General features: G+C 36.2%; 1 protein-coding gene across 11 annotated transcripts in view; it reads left to right on the forward strand.

The window, feature by feature from the left end:
• The window catches only part of LOC118277302 (focal adhesion kinase 1), a 175,868-nt gene that overhangs the window by 109,464 nt on the left and 45,973 nt on the right, over positions 1-20,431 (forward strand). For 6 of the 11 annotated variants that reach the window (XM_050696639.1, XM_050696628.1, XM_050696630.1 and 3 more), the window contains exon 2: positions 6,915-7,393. The exons of the other annotated variants lie outside the window; for them this stretch is intronic. In XM_050696639.1, coding sequence (XP_050552596.1) covers positions 6,966-7,393 — 428 coding nt within the window. In that variant the 5' untranslated portion in view covers positions 6,915-6,965. The remainder of the gene's footprint in view (positions 1-6,914; positions 7,394-20,431) is intronic. 11 annotated transcript variants of the gene reach the window in all.

Consider the following 20,431-nt stretch of genomic DNA (forward strand, 5'->3'; position numbering starts at 1 on the left):
CGTCCCGAAGTTGGACCAAGTCCTGGCTACAGATTTTGGTTCGATTAACTTGCCAAGTTTCAGTGTTGGCCGACATTAGGACGATTAGATAGGTTGTAATGAAGTTCCTAATTACGTGGATGGTCAGATAGTTGGTGGTAAGAAAAGTTTGGTTGCTTATGAAGTGTGTAGTAGATGTGTGGAAGTCAATGGAGTTTCTTTGTTTTTATTTTGAACAACATTGCTTTCTAAGAGGTAAATTAGAGATTAAAATCTATTTCATGAATTAAGATGCAATTGAGAAACCTAAATCACACATTACATCACCAGACTATAAGTGGCCATTGCTGACCAAAAGCATCTTCTCACATGAAGAAGTTTTGAGCATTAATCATCTCACAATGTACACAGGTTTCCGCACGACGTTTTCTTGCACTTGTCAGTGGTGTCTAAATATTCCTAGAAAACACATATATCTCGGAAAAAGTCACATTGGTACTTGCCGTTGGTAGGTTTCGAAACCGCAATCTCATGCAAAAGAAGCGGGCGTCTTACACCTCCGGGCCTCCACGACAAACCTGAATCATTGAAAATGAATTTATAAATTACTTCATATAAGCAGGAACAAACATAACAATAGAAATCACTACATCCATAAAAAACTCCAAAAACAAATAAACAACGAAATTACTTTAAAACATAATCCGTATTGAGCAATGACAATACAATCCGATGATATGCGGGAACCGCGAGATAAATCAACTCTGTGATTGATGCCAGTTATGTATCAAGCTCCACCGTGTACATGGGAGCTTGTGGGTGATAAAGGAAACAGCACTAACATATACATATAATATATATGTATATGTGTAACGTAAAGCCATGGAATGGTTATGAGCATGAGATATACGTCAATGTACGAGTAACACCCATTTTACGCCTGTTATGTAATGAGTTTCATGTAATCAGAAGCGTATGTAAAATTGTATGTTTGTAACGCACACAGGAGAAATTAATAATGCGGGATGACTTTAAAAAAAAATTTCATGTGCTCTAGGTTTCTAAGGTAATTACTAATGATATTTTACAAAATTCAAACAATTCCTTGCCTGACCAATACATGAGAGCTCTTAGTTATACCTACTTCGTTGTTCATCATTCGAAGCTACACTTTAGAACGAGCACCTAACTTCACTGACGGACAAAAGTGCCTAATTAGGGATTAATTAAGATAAATGCTTTGACTTTGACTTCGAATTTAATGGTTTTTTGTCAAAAACTTTCATGAAAAGATTTTGGATTAAGATCAGTTTCTTTAATTTTGGCTGTAGCTCAATACTGGCTTACAAACACTTGACCAAGGAAGGCAGTACACATACATGCGTGGTTGAATTATTACCCCCTCATTTGCGTACTTTCGAAATTATAGTTCTTACTTCCTTAGGCTAAAAGTAATTTATTCCGAGGACCTGGCTTTCTCTTATTCCGCAATAGTTGTTCTTATTTTTGTGGCCTGTGGGCCATTGCGTCCAATTATAAAACGATAATGTTTTATTACTGGTTAGCATGGTACAACCTACTAAGGCTTGTTAGCCTAGTGAGTTATGTTTTAAAGAAAACCATTTTAGTTCGTATTTTGTAATGTTTTTGTGGTGTTTTACGGTGTAACGAATAATTATTGATCAGGTTTCTTTTAGTTTAAATACAATACAGTACAATAAATATAGTTTAAATAAGAAACAACGCTTGCATTGTTTTATTGTGTGAGTGAGGTTACCGGAGGCCCAATTTTGCCCTTCTTCTCAATCCCCGATTCCCCAATAACCCTTACATTCCTAACCCCCAAAAGGCTGACAACGCACTTGTAACGCCTCTAAAATGTGGTGTGGTGTTTGTTAAATTAGTAGAAACTTAACTAGATAGTAAAGCAGGCCTATACCTATATCCTATTTAGCTATTATGACAGCCATAAAAAAATACTCACACAGTTTTACTCCACCAAAAAATACCTAACAGAAATGAATATGACTACAAAGAGAACCAACCAAAACCAAAATTCAAACGACTTCCATTCCACAAGTAACAATGAAACCATAGATCAAACAAAAGCGATATCAAACTCATTTGATATCAGCCTTCATGGGCATTGTCCAAATCAAAAGCTATTCTAGATATCTGGGACACTATGGTATGCAGTTTCAAAATGGCTCACTACTGGAATTTACAATGCAGTTTGACACGACACAGCTGGCGAGCTAAAATAATGGAGACCGGAATTCTTTCTAGAAATGTCTTATTTATTTATGTTTTTCTTTTTAATTTTGGTTGAACATCTTGATGGAATATTTTGTGGGCTTTATTTAATTTTAATGGGTGCTTAGAGTGAAATTAAGATTCTGTAGTTTTAATTTGATTAATGGTTCAGACCTAACGGTTACTTAACCCAGCCTTTAACAATTGTTTTCGATACAAATTGTAAGTATGGAATCGTTACTACGTTGCCTCTAATAATCTATCTATCACTAAGTCAAAATATATCAAAATCTATTTATTTGTTTGCACATAAAACTATCACAAACGAAAGCACCGGCTATCGGAATATCTACCTTTTTTTTGAGGGGGAAAATCATCCAATGACTTTTCTCGCCTTGGGTGAGGCGAGAGGGAGTGTCAGACTCTTACTGACTAAAAACCACCCCGTTCCTACTCCTGCTTTTCGAACCGGAGCCCCGGTAAACCCGCTAGGTAGTCCGCAGCTCCGGATGTCACATCTACCAACAACTTCATCATCAAACGCTTGTCCAACATAAACGATTATCTAAAAATTCCTTTCACACCATCTTCCTTCCTCACACCTGCACTTAGAAAGCAATGCTTACATTCCTAAACGTCTCTTAGGAACTCCATCGAAGCAACATCAGCTAATAATTCCCTAGTGCCAGCTACTGACACTGCATACGATATTAAGATACCATGTATGGCTTCTGCAGTAGAAGCCAAGTTTCCGGCTATTGTCTGAGAACAGCACATTAAGGTATACTCAACCAGTGTAAGTTGGACTTTGGTTGTTAAGTATTGCCGTACTCTTGAGAGGTCATGTTATCCTGGTCCTGGACATATATCACCAGTGTAAGTTGGACTTGGCTTGTTAAGTGTTGTGATACTCTTGGAGGTCTTGCTATTCTGGTCCTATTTTGTTCTAATATGCTGTTGTCCTTCGAAGCTTTCTTGGACTCTCCATTAGTTCCGCTACAAAATTTTATAGAAATTATTAGTCTGTGTGTATTAAAAGAGAACCAGAGATCTTGTGTTCCTCGCTTGAGTCAGTCAAAGTATTATTGAGGGAAGTTCTCAGTAATAGCACGAAGTTTGGGGGCATACGCATTTGGATTACATGGATTCCTAACCTAACATAATAGGTGAAAAGTGTATGTTACATTGTACACGTATAACTCTACCTACCCGTTCAAATATTAAACGGCGTGACGTTATGTATATAGCTATTTGCGTAGTATGAAAAGATAAAATAAAAAAGAACCTAAACAAAATCTGAATCATAGTCAACGAAGAATTTTACGCAAATGCATTTTCGGAAAGAACGCTACGTTTCCAATGAAAAAATATGATTCGACAATTCTTATTCAATCTTTATCGATTGTGACGCAACACTTGTTGATAATAATACCTAGCTTCACTTTGCACATATAAAAAAAAACAACATAATATTTGCCAACGATTTATAACTCGTATTGAAAAGGAATTAAAGTAAATAATTCTACAAAACTATTAATAAAAAAAAAATAACAAATCTTAACATTCAAAACAAGTAAAATCCACACACAACAAATATATTAGTAAAGGATTTATTGATTCATAAAACGTTAATCATCGCACCGTACGTGGATCGAGGCACGCAGTTCCGTTGCGTATGCGCATCCTACACATAAACGCTATGTTGTTGACCTACCGGCCGACAGCTATTAAATATTACAAGGCAAACTCATTATTATTAATTATCCTACATAACTAATTACTTCACACCTCTTTTTGATATTTAGCCGACTTCCAAAAAGGAAGTTCTGTGTTTGGTTAGGCTCTTTATGTACCTATGTTTATCGATTTCTCTACCGGTTTCATTAGCTATACATATTATTAACCGCTCCTCCTTATAATATATAAATTATTCGCGGAAACTGATTCAGGAAAATAATTTTGAAAATATATAGATATCGTTTAGTAAAAAGTTGGGATTCCCTTGCAGCAACATTATGAAATTTTAACCAGGGATTGTCCCAAAAGGAGTGGCACATTAGAACAGACGTAACGAAAAAGGAAACAATGGTTTTGTTCTTTTAAATTGATTACTTACTTAATACCTAAATAAAATTGGTTTTTAACAGAAGACTATACAAATAATGAACTGAGCAGCAGTCATGAAGATGATATTAATCGCACTTTCATAGGGAAAAAGATTTCATAAAGACTTTGCTGGTATTTCCATTAAAAAGAATATTTAGGAAAGTAAAAATAAACTTATTTCAATAGCTGTTTACCCACCCTCTTCATAAGAAAGAGAGAGAGAGTGATCATGAGGCTCATGAAATAAACGAAAAAGAAAAGCCCATCAACCGATTTTAATCCAAAATTGATATAACAGTCGCGGTGACTTGATCAACACAACATATAGAGAGACAGTGAACCTAATCATTATTCAAGTTAATATATTATTCAAAAATAGCATGATTCAATAGCCTATATACGTCCGTTACTGGACATAAGCTACAAATATGACGTCTTAAGCTAGGTTTCCGACCTCCTGCGAAGTAGATATTACCTTTACATCCGTCCTTACTGCAATATTTTAATAAAATTAAGCAATAAACCTTTTAAATCCACAAAGGAAAGGTCCAAATCCACGCACTAGACCTCTAAAAGACCCGGACCTGCGGGGCTTACCGGGGCTCCGGCTCGAAAAGCAGGAGTAGGAACAGAGTGGTTTTTAGTCAGTAAGAGTCTGACACTCACTCTCGCCTAGGGCGGTAGAAGTCATTGGATGACTTTCCTCCCTTAAAAAAAATACCGATTTGTTGATACAATAATAACTAAAGACTTTAAAAAGTAGAGTTTGACAATCAAAACGGCCAAGTTTGAAGGACTAAATAACTAACTGACCAAGCAATAATAAAACTTATAATAAAGACATTAAAGCACTTAATCATTCGTCGTTATGTAGGAATGCTATCTGCATCCCACACATTGACACTACAATGTCAACAAGCATTGATTTCGTTTGTATTTCCAGAATTGTTGGCTGACTCAGTCATTGTAATATGTATTGTGATATTGTTACACGTATTGAACGCATCCGTCGATTCAGTCTAACTTACTAGTCCTTTCTATATCTTCCTGCAAGTCCTAACTTAGTCTGAGTGTTTTGTTTTATTGTTCAAAGTATTTATTATTAGTTTCCTCTAGCATTTCATTAGTTACATAAGTATCGTTATCAGGATAATTCAGATTTTTTATGTATCCTTGGAATTGCCACTGTGAATCATCTTTAGTCGCGTCAAGAGAGAAAAAGGCGGAAAATAGTAAACAAAGTAATAGGAAATGTTATTGAAATTATTTCACTAACTAAATTTTTGGTTGATCAAAAAATCCCCAAAGGAAAAGGATTGAAGACATAATGCATTTTTAAAGTATGACATCATAATGATAACAACACTAAACGAAATACACACAAGTAAATGTTAAACCTAAAAACAAAAACATTAAACATTTAACTGTAACATTTTTAAAAGCCAAAAGCTACCTTACTAAATCACCCCATGCGAAACGTTCCTATCTGCATACTACATCGGAACATTAGCATGCCCGTACGCACACATCAACGTCCTGCCGAGTTTCCTGAGCCAGCATTTAGTATGCAACACTATTCGGTGACATCCGATATCAATACTATAGTACCTTCTCCATGCTTTATGACTCTCACAAGTCCAACAGCTATCAACCGTCTCAGAAATTTCCTAACCATCTGTCAGTCTAAATTGAATTTTGAAGCTCTGTTGTTTAAGTCCTTTTTAGTTTCTACAGGCTATTCGGCTAGTGTCTGTAAAGAGGTCACGATTCGGTTCCCTAAAATGGCAGTAGAGACGTCAAACTCAGATTTCGCTAGATTTTTTTGTGTTATCAAAACAAAGGCAGGAAAACATAAAACTATTCTTTCCGTTGCCTTTAGAATACAAGCAAACGCCTTCGTGAGATCTGTATCGGTTTACACAAACAATTTCCGCTCGGAAAGTGCAATAATCTCTTAAATTACATTTAAAACAGGAAAAAAGTGATTAAAATCTACGCCAAATATCCACAGATCCCGTTATAGTTCTACAAATTACTGTAAAGGACAAACACAGTTTAATTAATGGCGGCGCTTGGATATAATGACCCGCGATTTCCCGACCACTGCCCTCAATTCAACTAATTGCACAGAATCCACAAAATGACGACAGAAATTGATAAAAATTGTCCCATTTAGGGTCAGGCTCGTTTAAATTGTTAAAGTTCATTAAGCTGGTCGCGTAGAATGCGGCGACACCATTTCTCTTTCCCTAACCACATTTATGAAAACAGGAAAAATGTATGAAACAAAAAAAGTCTAATAAATATTTTTAATACACTTAGCACATCTGTTTGAGTCATCGAAGTAGTCACTCCATCTTTATCTATGGTTAGTGTAGACGGTTCGCATGATTGATTGCGTGGGCGCGTTTGTTATGCACTTTTCATTTCAACAATGTTTAGTATATGGATAGCTAACGGATGCTACGGACGTGTACACGGCTCTCGGATTAATACTAATGAACGTTCAGCTGTCGCGTCGCATTCTAATGAGACAAGTGTTAGAGGATCTAAAGCTCATTATCGAATTGTTCTAGCATCGATAAAGTCGCGTGTTATATGTGAATAAAAAGTGATTAAAATTCAAAATGGTGATGGAATCTGGACAGCAGAATGGACGGTTTTGGCCGCTCTCGCCCCGTCTTTGGCGTCGAAGTAACGAGTACTCCAAAGTCGTCTTCGAACCTAGAAGACCACCTCTGTCTCCTATCGAGATGAGAAGGCATGATAAGTTAGATGTAACCCCAGATTTACTGCGAACGAAGAGTTTTATCAAAGATAGACTGGATCACTTGAATTTGGAGGATGCTATTATAGACGAGCGAAGATGGAGTGTGGATTCCAAGAAGCCGCCATTGAGAGAAGCGAAGAAGAAAGTTGAAGAAGATGTTGTGAAATTGAGAGTGAAGAAGCAGAGGCAGCCACGACCGAACAGTTTGCAGCTGTTACTCTGTCCGTCCAGTTCTGGACATTATAGCAGCAATACTTGGAGGTACACGAGGGTCCGGTCTAAAAGGTGCGTAGTTAATGTTATTGAACTCACTTTTTTATCTTATTGAAAAACAATAACGTTTCTTTATTTAGAATCTTTATTAATCTTGACAGAGTTCCATGAGTATAGTATTTTATATCTATGATGTTAACATTAGATTTTTCAGGCTTTCTGTTTAGTTGTTATGAAAACTTTAAATTTGTTAAATATAGGTTACGTTTAAAAATACTTATTGCAATAAAACATAGTGCTTAACTTACGCTTAGTGCCTAAATAGTGATTCAAAAATATTCCCACTATCGTATTAAATCGAAAGAGTTTCTTAAAAATTCACATGATCTAATGAATTGATTTATTATGCGACATAATACTGTCATCCATATTTTCTCCATTCATCCAATTCGATATTTTATGACGTTACTTTGAATTTGGATCGACATTGTGTTTATGGTTTTCGAGCGACAACGAAACCTTTTTGGTAGCTTTTAGAAATGCGTGTCTCTTGTCATTTAAGCCTACGTATCGTAAGTGGGCACAATTGTATATTCAAGGTGTCCAATCCAAATAATATGTGATGCAAGACCAACACCTGTGAGGTTTAAAATGAGATATAAAAATTCTATTAGCAATCTTGTTCTTACCTTTTAAGGGCTTAAGAATTCTGTCGGTTTAAAATTTTCGAGTTTATTATTTATTTTATTACTTGTCTTGTAATTCTTTATTAAGTGCAATCAAAATTCTTGTAATAATATAGTTTAGGAAAAAATTTATTATTTTTATCATCGCGTAAAACAATAGTGATGCGGATCATAGATACTTTCAGATTTTATCGGAATACATGCCCGGATGAGCATTTAACAATACCCTCATTATTTTAGATGTTTGTATCAATAATAATCAGTCTAGCAATCACTCCATGTTAACTGAATAGGGAAATGACTAATTTGTGTTTTAATGTCTATCTTGTAGATTATTTAAAAACATTAGACATGTTTTTTTTATTTTCTTACGGAAACAAATACTTTCAGAGAAATATTGATTTGAAAAATCGCGTGACGTCACTTCTAGGTACGTTTTATCTAAGTATCGCTATCATATATGACAAAATAAAAAAATACGTTTCTTAAATGTTTTTATTACCTAACTGATGGAGTAAATAGATTTTTAATTTTCATACTCTGTCATCATCTCTATTTGCTCAGGATTTAAAGCAGGCCAAAAATGTTAAGAAAAAAATTATTTTATACCCATCCTACATAAAGTGCAATTTCGAAACTACACATTATAAAATACCTGTTAATAGATGTCTTGCGTTCTATAAGTGCATAGAACTTGTCTGAAACATAATTACTAACTAATGATAATTTGATCTAAACTGACAATTAGTTTTCTCTTTCGCCGGCGCACGACGCAGCATCAACTGTTAATCAAGTTTTGACCAATTAATATCGAGAGATCAACTTTCTTGTATATTTGAAGTTAATTAGCACTCTATTGACCGCGTCTTTGCCGCGTTTAATGATAGTAAGTTTGACTGTCTTGGCTTTGATAATACTTACGTAGCAGTCAGAAGTTATTTTTTTAAATTCGTAGGTCCATGGATGTCTATAGGGCATAATAGCTTGTAGACTCGAATAGTATCCAGATTATGACTTTGTTATGTATCTTTGTAAATAATGATAATTATTATCATGGAATTTAGAACTACTTTTGGTGTATAACAATCGCAATTATGGCAGTAGTAAGACCCGATATAACATAATTAGAACCAGCGAAAAGTAAGCTACAGATCTTCTCTCTCCGCCGTACTCATAGTAATTTAATGTTTACTTGTTTATAACTTGTTTATAATTGTTACAATTGTTTTCGGAACAAAATCGTTACCAATAGTTTAAGTAATCTTTAAATGTCTCTGAGTACGGCTGTTTCTCTCTCTAATTATAAAATCAATTGCTGTCTTCCAAACTTTTAGGAGTAACATCCGCACTTCTGCCAAAAAAAAGGAATGAAAAATCTCTACAACTTCCAAAACTTTGTTTTCTTCCGATTTTATTATAAGGTCACTCATATGTTATGTTGTTATGTGACAACTTGCGACATATTTTTCAGTGGGCGTATCGTAGGTGTAGCGATGTTGACAGCACCCCAACATGTGTCGCTTATCGCTTGCTTCGGCCCTTCAATCTTAAGCAACATCTTGTCCAATAAACTTTCTGATATAACATACATACATACATACATAACCTCACGCCTGTCTCCCATGGTGGTAAGCAGAGACAATGTAATGCCAATTGCTACGATTCTTATACACCTCTTTCACTTCATCAACAGTCATCAGTCTTTTTATGCATGCTCGTCGGTTAAAGGTACTTTCTGATATAACATGCATTTTATTAAGCGCTTTTATAAATCGTATATTTAAGTGTCTTTTGTGGTAATTTTCGCTTATATATCGATCGATTTTCTTCTTAAAACTATCACTCTATCACTCAATTCTCAAGTCTGTTAATTATCTCGAGATTGTACTATAAAAATGTTCCGTTATGATGTGGCAAAAAAGACAAACAAACATCCTTTCTTATTCATAACCAATTAACGTATTAATTTAAGACAACTTCCTAAACATATTTTTTATATACATTCATCTAATATTGATATTGAGATAATAAATACGTAATTTAATTAGAGTAATGTTTTTTAAATGTAATTTCGCCAAGTTTATAGTTTTTACGACCATTTCCTGCTTTATACTAGTAGTTAAACATAAGCTATTAATATTTATTACCGTCTTAAATATAACAATCATTGACTTCACGGTTGTAATGAATTGGCTTGTATATTCGTTATGTAAAGGTACTGATTAGTGTAGGGCGTAGGCGGTATAATAGTGTGTAGTGTTGGGTCTGTGGTTTCGGCCGAGTTATAGCCGAAACTGGAGTTCTCGGCCTAAAGAAAAGTTTTACGTTACCTGTAAGTTAGTGTCTCAATTGTTTGAAACTATTGATACTTTTCTATGAAACTCCGTGCTTATTACAAATTACGAAATATAAAGCCCTAATAACAATCGAAATCGCTTTCTGGATGCCGAAGAAGTTCAGAATAGAAAAATAAAACAACTTTAAAGTTCATCTTGTTATTCAATTCCGAGACCTTGTCACACTTCTCTAAATCCCTACAGATTGCCATTGAAAATATAAAAACAACGCGGCATAATCATAACAAATTGCTACACGAAAATAAAAGAAGAAAATTCGGCCGAAACCCGAACTTATTAATCGGCTTTCGGCTTGGACGAAACAATATTTTTCCCAACACTATTTTTTTAATAAACTGTGACAGTTTTTTTTTGTGAGCTTTAAGGTCAATGGGATTATAATATTTTATTATATTTAATTAGGTAAGAGTGCCTTGTTGTTGTTCGAATAGGCCGCAACCACGACTGTTAAGCATAGGATCTTGAATTTAATTCCCGGATTGGCTAAAATTCTATGAAACCTTTTAAATTTTCAGCTTAACCTCGGACAATATTTGCTATAATTTGCTATAGCCGATATAATGTCACTTGCTCCCTATTACATGGGATGATGGGATACATGGGTTGATGGGATGTTTGAAATTGATGATCATGAAAAATCCCCATCTTTGCCTATCCCTTCGGGGATTAAATGGCTTGGTTCTATATAAATTATGGTACATTTAATTATGAGACGTCAGTCGTGTCCTGTTTTGCATAACATAACAAGCTATACCGCCCATAAACGAATATGTAAAACTATGGACGTAAAACATGGACTAATGATTTATTGTATCTCTCCTTTAAAAGGACTATTTATATATTATAAAACGTTTAATTAAGCCGACTAGATGTGTTCGCGTGATATGCAAAAATATGAGAAATTAATGTCTGTCAATTAATGTCGTTTTGAGGAATTTAATGAGTTGTATTTTAAGGTTGGCCTACGGAAATAAAATACAGTTTGACAAAAGTAACCTTATTGGATTGTAGAGGAGAAATGCACAAAAAACTATTTTATGTTTGTAAAAGATATTTTATTAACCGCCGTACTCAGAGCCAGTGCTTAGAAATTGTTTTCAGACACAAAATCGTTATTAATGAATAGTTTAACCCGTTGTATCGTAAACGCAGATCTACGCGAGACACTATGTGTTTTCTATTGTTGTCTTATATACGGCATACGAAGGGTTAAGTAATCACTAAATGCTCCTTAATAATTGATGTATATAAATCCCTAAAAAAATACTTAAATTTTAGAAAAATCACGTGACTCTATCAGCTGAAGTCATTGCCACTAAACCAATTATGATTAAAAATAAAACAGACTGCATAAGCTTAACACAAATAAATATACGTTTAACACATATACAATTCAAATTGATTATAGGCCTGTTACATCGACCTACGCTAACCCAGTATAAACTGACCGCTGAATGTTCGTATAAATCATAGAAAGCGAGACCATGAAAAACTGGTTCTAGTCAATAGTAAAATTTATAATAATTATTATTACTTGTTGACTTGTCATAAACATCATTGACACGGTACCTAGGCTGCATACAAATATCCTAGGAACATTAAATGTCCTAGTGTCAACGTCTTGCCATATGTCAAGGTATGCGCATGATTCACCCGAATCATAACGGGCGTCGGCGCCATGCGCCCGCGCAAGGATCAATATTTTAGGTTATTTATTACTTGTATAATTAAAATTGTAATAATGGGTGTAATCTCGTTTTGATCAATAAATTATTTATTGTTTATTTCCGTTTTGACAGTTAATGGTATGATTTTTGAGTTATTTATGGTTTGGCTTATTAAAAATGTCGGTTTGGGCATCAAAAGGTGATAAATTATACTTATCGAAAAGATTTATCGTATTATGTACCGTAATTATTAAAGTTTAAGGTTCTATTACTCGATTGAGACCAAGATAGTTGGAGATTTCGTTGTTTTTAAATTGTCAAAAATACCATAGAGACAACAAAATTAAACTCTTAGCCAAAAAACTTTCCGGAACTGCGGAAAATATAACACTATAACACTTTACCGGTTAATTTACCGGGGCTCCGGCTCAAAGTAGGAGAAGGAACAGGGTGGTTTTTAGTCAGTAAGAGTCTGACATTGTCATTGGATGATTTTACCCCCACCAAAAAAAAAAGCTACAAAACTTGAAATGAAATTAAAATTCATCTCTATCTATCATCAAAACTAAACCGCTTGATGATATTGTGTAGTACTTACATGCTTTTACAATTTACAAGCTACAAAATACAAAATGGCGGTTGTAAAGCCGGCGCCATGTTGCCAATGAATACCATTACGTTTAGAAACAATTTTCAAGTTCATTGAACAGAATTGTTTGTTACATCGTCTGTCGTGTTTTGTAGACACGTTTTAAAAGCTAACACCGTGCCTTTTTAATCTCAGAAGTGGTAGACAGAAGTGTAATGATCCACTTTTCACCAGTTATGTTTACTGATGGGATTGATCCCATGTATGTACTTAACAGTGAGCTTATTGTCATTAACAGGAACATTTGATTTTTGGGATTTCTATATCCAAAGAATAATCAATAATGAATCAATTCCGAGGTTATTTATGTTCATCCGACCAAAGAGCCAAGCGTACAAGCGTCAATCACGCTGAAACTACTTTGAACGGATTTTGATGAAATTTCGTATGGGTGATAGGATACTTTTTATCCCACGGGCATACGAATGAAGCCCCATGGCAGAAGCTAATCCACATTTTGGAGCTTATGTTAAAATTACATCTCTAGTTAACTTTACAGATAGATGGGTTATTGAAACAAGGTTTACTGAACTTTTCAACATAAACTAATTAATTTTTGAATTAATGTATTTCCCGTAGGTGTAGGTGTAATGTTTGGGAAAATACAAAGAACGGAATTTTGTTTTTGTTTAACATATTAAAAATGGAACGCCTAGACTAGATGCCAAGCTGTCAATAGCCTTCAATAGATTTAAGACTTTATTTGCAATACGGTAAAGTTGAAATTGTATTAAAGAAAAGCTGAAATGGGGTAGCTTCATATGCTGGTGTGTGTTCATTGTTCTTTTTGAAGTCAAAATAATATGTATGTGATGTTTCGTTCAAAGACTAGTTTTTCGCACCATTAATTGCTTCTGGAGAATAATATGAAACATGAAAGCAGCATTGTGTTTTTAATTTTTTACTTGAATGCAAAGGAATGATACCATTCGTACCAGTATGTGTTTAGAACATCTTAAGTGTATACAAAGAGGTTAAAATAATGACCACCATTGGCAAGTTTACTTTTTGGGGAGTGACAGTAGTCTAAGTTTTTGCCATAAGCATGAAGCAAGTATAACAGCTCACCCATAGGACCCACTTAATTTTATGTCTAATTTCCGTAATGCCTTGTGACTGGGTTTCTCCCAGTTATGCAGTCACAGTCAAATAATATCCTCTGATCTATTTTGTTGCGGGATCCAAGACAGTCATTCATGTCCCTGAGACGCGTCGGACTTCAATGTTCTGGTGTTTTCATGGTTTTATCTACTGTAGAACCTGGCTTACAGGAGTTGCAGCGGTTTGGGAGGTTGTGGCGGGCTTGTCCCATAAAAATGCCCAAAATTTTGTCCTAAATTTCCACACGAGCGAAGCTGTAGACGGAAAACAAGTTATGATAATAAATAAACAAAAGTAAAACAAGATTTCATGTATTATTTTTTCCTTGATACAAAATAACTGTTGTAATCGTCCGCATGACGTACCTAACTTGGGTTATGTGTTTTCCAAGAAGTACATATGTCCAATCTAGATCCAGGAATTGTGGCGAATATTTTTCGTGAATCAGACTTTAGGCACAGATATTTTGTTCTTTTTTTTCGGTTTCGGCTTTGCTAGGTTATTGATGATGTAGTCACATTTGTCGAACAAACGATGACTGTTGGGGTAAACGTGTTTTAAAGTGGAGATCGCGTTTAGGCAAGCGTAGTGTAGGGTATCCAGCTAGATGAAGTGACGATATCCGCAAAGTGGCTGGTAGTGGTTGGATGTGTAGAGCTGAAGATCGACACAACCAGTGCCATAGCGACCGTGATCAAGATGACTTCGAATGTTTCAAATTGACAATTACAGAACAGCCTAGCTATACACTATACAGGATCAAACTAATTTGTCCAACGGATAAAGTTAAGAGGATAAATTTAAGAATTACATTTGGGAGCAAAGAAACAGAACTACTAGCGTTTTTTTTTTCATTTTAAAGAACCCTTTATAAGTCTAAAGAAAATTATTTGTTTTAAAACAAAATATTCTCGTTTTAATGGTACGTTACCAATTAAAAAGTGTTGTATTAGAAAATATTTATCAAGAAAATTATGAAAAACAAAAGAAGCTAGTGGCTTCGTTTCTTTGCTCCCAAATGTACAAATAAGAAACACCATTTATGTCAGATAGTGTTGAGTCTAAATGTCAGATGATGACGTCATAGTAGACTATCATCTCTGGAATTTGTGTAATAATGAGAAATCGCGTGAGTATCGCACAATTCTGTGACCTGCAGTTGCGCGCGCACCGTCAACCGTGTTGTGTGTCTCTCAGTGGCGGTAGAAAATAATATTCCGCGATGTCGTCTACACTTAAGTGTAATAATTGTAATTTAGTTGTTGATGAAATGTTATCGTACATTCAGAATAAATTATCGTTGATTGATGAAGAAAGTTTAACTAAAATTTGTTTGTCAACATTTACGAGTGTGCAAATTGAAAAATCGAAGTCGTTGTTATTTGAATCTTTGCCTGCGGATCAACGAAAAAAAGCAAGAAAGGGACAAGGCAAAGATAATCGAGTTTTGAACGATATTATCAGTGTGTTCAAAGTGACCGAGCCTGATGTGATGCCTGTGTTTGTGGCTCGTGACTTGGAAAAGCTGCCACCCATAACTTTTGATCATCTTGACGTGTCGAAGTTGCTTAAAGATCTTACGGTTGTTCAGGCCGAAATCAAAAATATCAAGGCATCTTACGTTACCACGGATCAGCTAGAGGAGCTTAAAAAAGACATAAAAAACATTTCCGTGTCTGTTTCACCCCACAATATAAACCGGAAGAGAGGAGCTTGTCGAGATAATGAATCAATATTATTGTCACAACATAGTAGCTCGACGGCGGAGTGTTTAAACAGTCATAATAATAATCAATCGTTAGCGCTAAATAAAAACGAAAGTGAAAGCATAAATAAGGTGGAGGGTATTCAATGCAAAATTATAACAGCTGAGAATATACCCCCGTTGTCAGCGCTTAACTCGTCGCCGCGACCGGCAAACGTTGCGGCGAATGAGTCACTGCAGTTAACTGATAACGGTACATTAGTCGATCAGCTGGGCGACTCGATGGAAGTACAATATAAACAATCGTTTGCGAACGTTGTTACACTGAATCGGCACATGGAAAATGCGGATAATAATAATGAATGGATTGTTGTACGAAATAGAAAATAAAGAATAAAGGAACGTTTTATGGGTAAAATGGGTAATAGTGTTATTGATGCTGGCGAAAAATTCAAACCGGCGGACCGAAAAGTACCTATTTTTATTACGAATGTGCATAAAGATACTGCAGATTTCGACATAGAGAATTATATCTTTAGAAAATCAGCAATCAGCGTTAAGTTGGAGAAAATTAACTTAAGAAAACAAACGGACTATAACGCGTACAAGTTTTTTGTATCGCAATCTGACGTGCATATGTTTTTGAACTCTGAAATGTGGCCAAAAGGGATTATTTTCAGACGTTTCGTGCATTTCCGACCAAGAATTACGAATGTAACTGCTACCTGCGGTCAGGACGGTCAGATTACATCTAATTAATGGATAGTAACATACACAGATTTGCAACCTTTAACTGTAAGAACATAAAACGTTCTGTGAATAATGTTCGAGATATGTGTAAAAGTGTAGACATTATAGCACTACAAGAAACCTGGCTTTTCTCACACGAGTTAACATACTTAAATTCAATAAGTGATGAATTTAACTGTACGGGAACAACAGCGATGGATACTTCGACTGGTATGTTACAAGGAAGGCCTTATGGTGGCGTAGCTTTACTGTGGAGGCGCAGTATGTATCCCAACGTCACAGTGATACCGTGTGACAACCCGCGTATTAGTGCAATTAAAATAGTGTTGCAAGATAAGAGTTTTTTAGTGTTTAGTGTTTATATGCCTAATGATAAGGCAGTGAATATAGTGGATTTCACGGATGTTCTCAGCTCGGTGAGTGCTATTATAGATATGTACAGTATAGAATGTGTTTATATATTGGGAGATTTTAATGCTCACCCAACAAAACGGTTTTACAGTGAACTGTTAGGTTTTTGTAATGAACAAGAATGGACTTGTATTGACACTGAACTTTTAAGTGTATCATCTAGCACCTATACATTTACCTGTCCAGCTTCTGGTTCAAAAACTTGGCTTGACCACTGTGTGGTCACCAAAGTGGCGGCACAAACTGTTAGTAGGATATATGTTCAATATGATGTGCTATGGTCTGATCACTTCCCTTTGATAATAGAGTGTAAGCTAGATGTAGTTGTACCAAAAAGATGTGTCTCTAGTTTGCCTATAAAAACCAAGGTAATGTGGGGGGACCGAGACGCGGCTCAAATTGAATTATATCATAAGGAATGTAACGAACGATTGAAACTCATAGATTTTCCAAATGAGTTCCAAGATTGTTGTGATAGTATGTGTACAGATCTTAATCATAGACATATTATAGATCGATTGTATGTACAAATAGCTAATGCTTTGTGTGAGTCTTCAGTTGTCGGACAAGAGGGTAGTAAGCACACTCGAAAGAAAAAAGTTGTTGGATGGAATAAATACGTAGCCGAGGCGCACAGACAGGCCAGAAGTCACTTTGATATGTGGACGTGGTACGGTAGGCCTTCGAGTGGCTATTATTATGACGAAATGTGTAGAACGAGAAGAATTTTCAAATCTCGCTTAAAATGGTGCCAAGATAGACAAGACCAGATAAAAATGGATATTTTGGCATCAAATCACTCGAAAAAGGATTTTCGTGCATTTTGGAAAAACACCAACAATATTAACCACAAATCTGGCCTGCCTGTGTGCATCGAAGGTGTGAGTGATGTTCAGGCGATAGCGGAAATTTTTAAATCTAGATTTGAAGTAAAGTCACCGTTAGGTCCCTCGCGGATGGTGATCAATATTGAGCCTAAAAGTGCTCTGGGAACTAGAATCGTTGCTAAAGACATCAAACAAATCATACAATCTATGTCAAGAGGAAAGTCTCCGGGTCACGATGGGCTTAGTATTGAGCATCTAAGGTTTGCGGGTCCTCACTTGCCGCGTGTGCTTGCTTTATTCTATAACGTGTGTATGAGTCATGCGTATCTACCCCATGACATGTTAAAAACAATAGTTGTGCCAGTAGTTAAGAACAAGACCGGTGACTTAACGGACAAGAATAACTACAGGCCTATTTCTCTGGCCACGGTCGTCTCGAAGGTGCTTGACAGCGTGCTTAATGTACAATTAAATAAGCATATAAAACTGCATGACAATCAGTTCGGATTTAGACCAGGCCTGTCTACAGAAAGTGCTATAATGGGAGTTAAGCACGCTGTGAAGTACTACACAGACCGCAGAACAGCTGTTTACGCATGTTTCCTTGACCTTTCGGGTGCTTTTGATCTGGTTTCCTACGATATTCTCTGGAAAAAACTTAATGACACCCAGTTGCCAACAGAAGTCATTAATATTATTAAATACTGGTATGGAAACCAGATCAACTGCGTCAGATGGGCGGGGTCATATTCTAGTCCTTATGGACTGGAGTGTGGAGTCAGACAGGGGGGACTGAGTTCTCCTACACTGTTCAATTTATATGTTGATCAGCTGATTGTGGAGCTGAGCAGCACCAGAGTTGGATGCTATATAGATGGAATATGTGTAAACAACCTAAGTTATGCTGATGACATGGTGCTGCTCAGTGCTTCAATATGTGGTCTAAGGAGGCTGGTTAGCATTTGTGAGGCCTTTGCCGAGGCACACGGTCTTTTATATAATGTCAAAAAGAGTGTCGTTATGGTGTTTGTGGGTAGAGGAAAAATCTTAGAAACGATACCTCCAGTCAGACTAAGGGGTGTGTGCTTAACTAGGGTACACCAATTTAAGTACCTTGGGCATATATTGACATCTAACATGGCAGATGATGACGATATTGAACGGGAGCGAAGGGCGCTGTCGGTGAGGGCTAATATGATAGTCCGCAGGTTCGCGAGGGCCTCTAAGGATGTCAAAATTACACTTTTTAGAGCCTACTGCACCTCATTTTACACCTGTAGCCTGTGGGTACATTTTACCCAAAAGTCGTACGGCGCCCTTCGCGTCCAGTATAATAATGCGTTCAGGTTGTTGTTGGGGCTGCCTCGCTACTGTAGCGCATCGGGGATGTTCGCTGAAATGAGGGTGGATTGTTTCTATACCATAATGAGAAAAAGATGTGCATCCCTGGTGCGCCGGGTGCGGGCCAGCTCCAATAGCATCCTGGGTATGATTGCTGATAGGCTGGATAGCCATGTATTGAATCGTTGCTCCAGAATCTCATCAGGAATTATTAAGTAATGATTCAGTAATAAAAACTGTCATTATATTATTACCTTTAAACTGTGCTTTACTAACATAGATTTAAGTAAATATTGTTACTAACCCATTGAGTCTTGTTACTTTAAATAAAGATTATTATTATTATTATTATACATGTATTTAAGGTTAAAACCTCACCCATTTCTGGGGAACTACACCAAAATTGCGGGCTTTTGGCCAAAGCAACTTCGGGGGTGAAATAATATGTGGTGAAATGTAAATTAATCTATAGATAAAAATTTCCTGACTATTCTACATGTGTTGAGTATGACTGCTTTTTGTAGGAGTGTGAATGTAAGGGGATGTAAATCAAGAGTCTTTAGACTTGTGTGTAGTGTTTTGGGGATAACACCTGTGCTGGATATAATAATGGGTACGGTCTTAACTGTGTGAACTTGCCACTGGGTTTTGAGTTCAATGGTCAAGTCGGCATATTTAGAGAGTTTGTTAGTGTGAGTGGAACTTAAGTTATGTGTGTTTGGTATTGCTATGTCTATTAGGTATACTATTTTATTTTTCTTGTCGTGGAGTGTGATGTCAGGTCGGTTGTGGTGTATAGTTTTATCAGTTAAAATTGTTCTGTCCCAATACATTTTAAAGTCAGGTGAGTTTAGAATGATTTGGGGTGTGTATTTATAATAGGGTGCTTTTTCTGGAATGAGTTTGTGTTTATATGCAAGTGCCTGATGAATGATAGCTGCGACTTGGTCGTGCCTGTGCTTGTAGTCGGTTTGTGTGATGGATGAGCAAGCTCCTGTAATGTGTTGTATTGTTTCTGGTTGTCTGTGGCAGTGACGGCAATGATCGCTACCAAGGGTGCTATCGCGGATTATATATTTTCTGTAGTTTTTAGTGTCAATAACTTGGTCTTGGATCGCTAACATAAAACCTTCTGTTTCTGGAAACAGCTCACCTCGCTTTAACCATGCGTTTGACGCTATTTTGTCAACAATGGGGTTGGTTAAGTCGAGACGATGGCGGCCATGGAGCGATTTTTGTGTCCAAGTTTGTATCTTTTGCTGTTTACTTGTTATGGTCATTTGTTTGGTGTGGTCTGCTAGAGAGAGTGGTGTGTATGTGTCTGCTTGACAGATAGCTTTGTGAAGTGAGGAATGTTGGGAACGGTTGAAGAAGAATCTCCTGAGTCCCGTAATCTGTTTGTTGTGAAGGTTTGTAATGTCGATGAGTCCTCTGCCACCTTCAATTTTTGGCAGGGTTAACCTCTGAATGCAAGCGCGGGGGTGATGTTTCCTATGCTTGGTCATTGTGGTGTTGATTATCCGTTGTAAGGTTGTGAGGTCTGTTTGAGTCCATCGTATGATACCAAAGGAGTAGGTTAAAATAGGTATGGCAAAAGTATTGATTGCTTTGATGGT

This window comes from Spodoptera frugiperda, chromosome 10 (assembly GCF_023101765.2).
Source record: "Spodoptera frugiperda isolate SF20-4 chromosome 10, AGI-APGP_CSIRO_Sfru_2.0, whole genome shotgun sequence".
In the NCBI taxonomy this organism is placed as follows: domain Eukaryota; kingdom Metazoa; phylum Arthropoda; class Insecta; order Lepidoptera; family Noctuidae; genus Spodoptera; species Spodoptera frugiperda.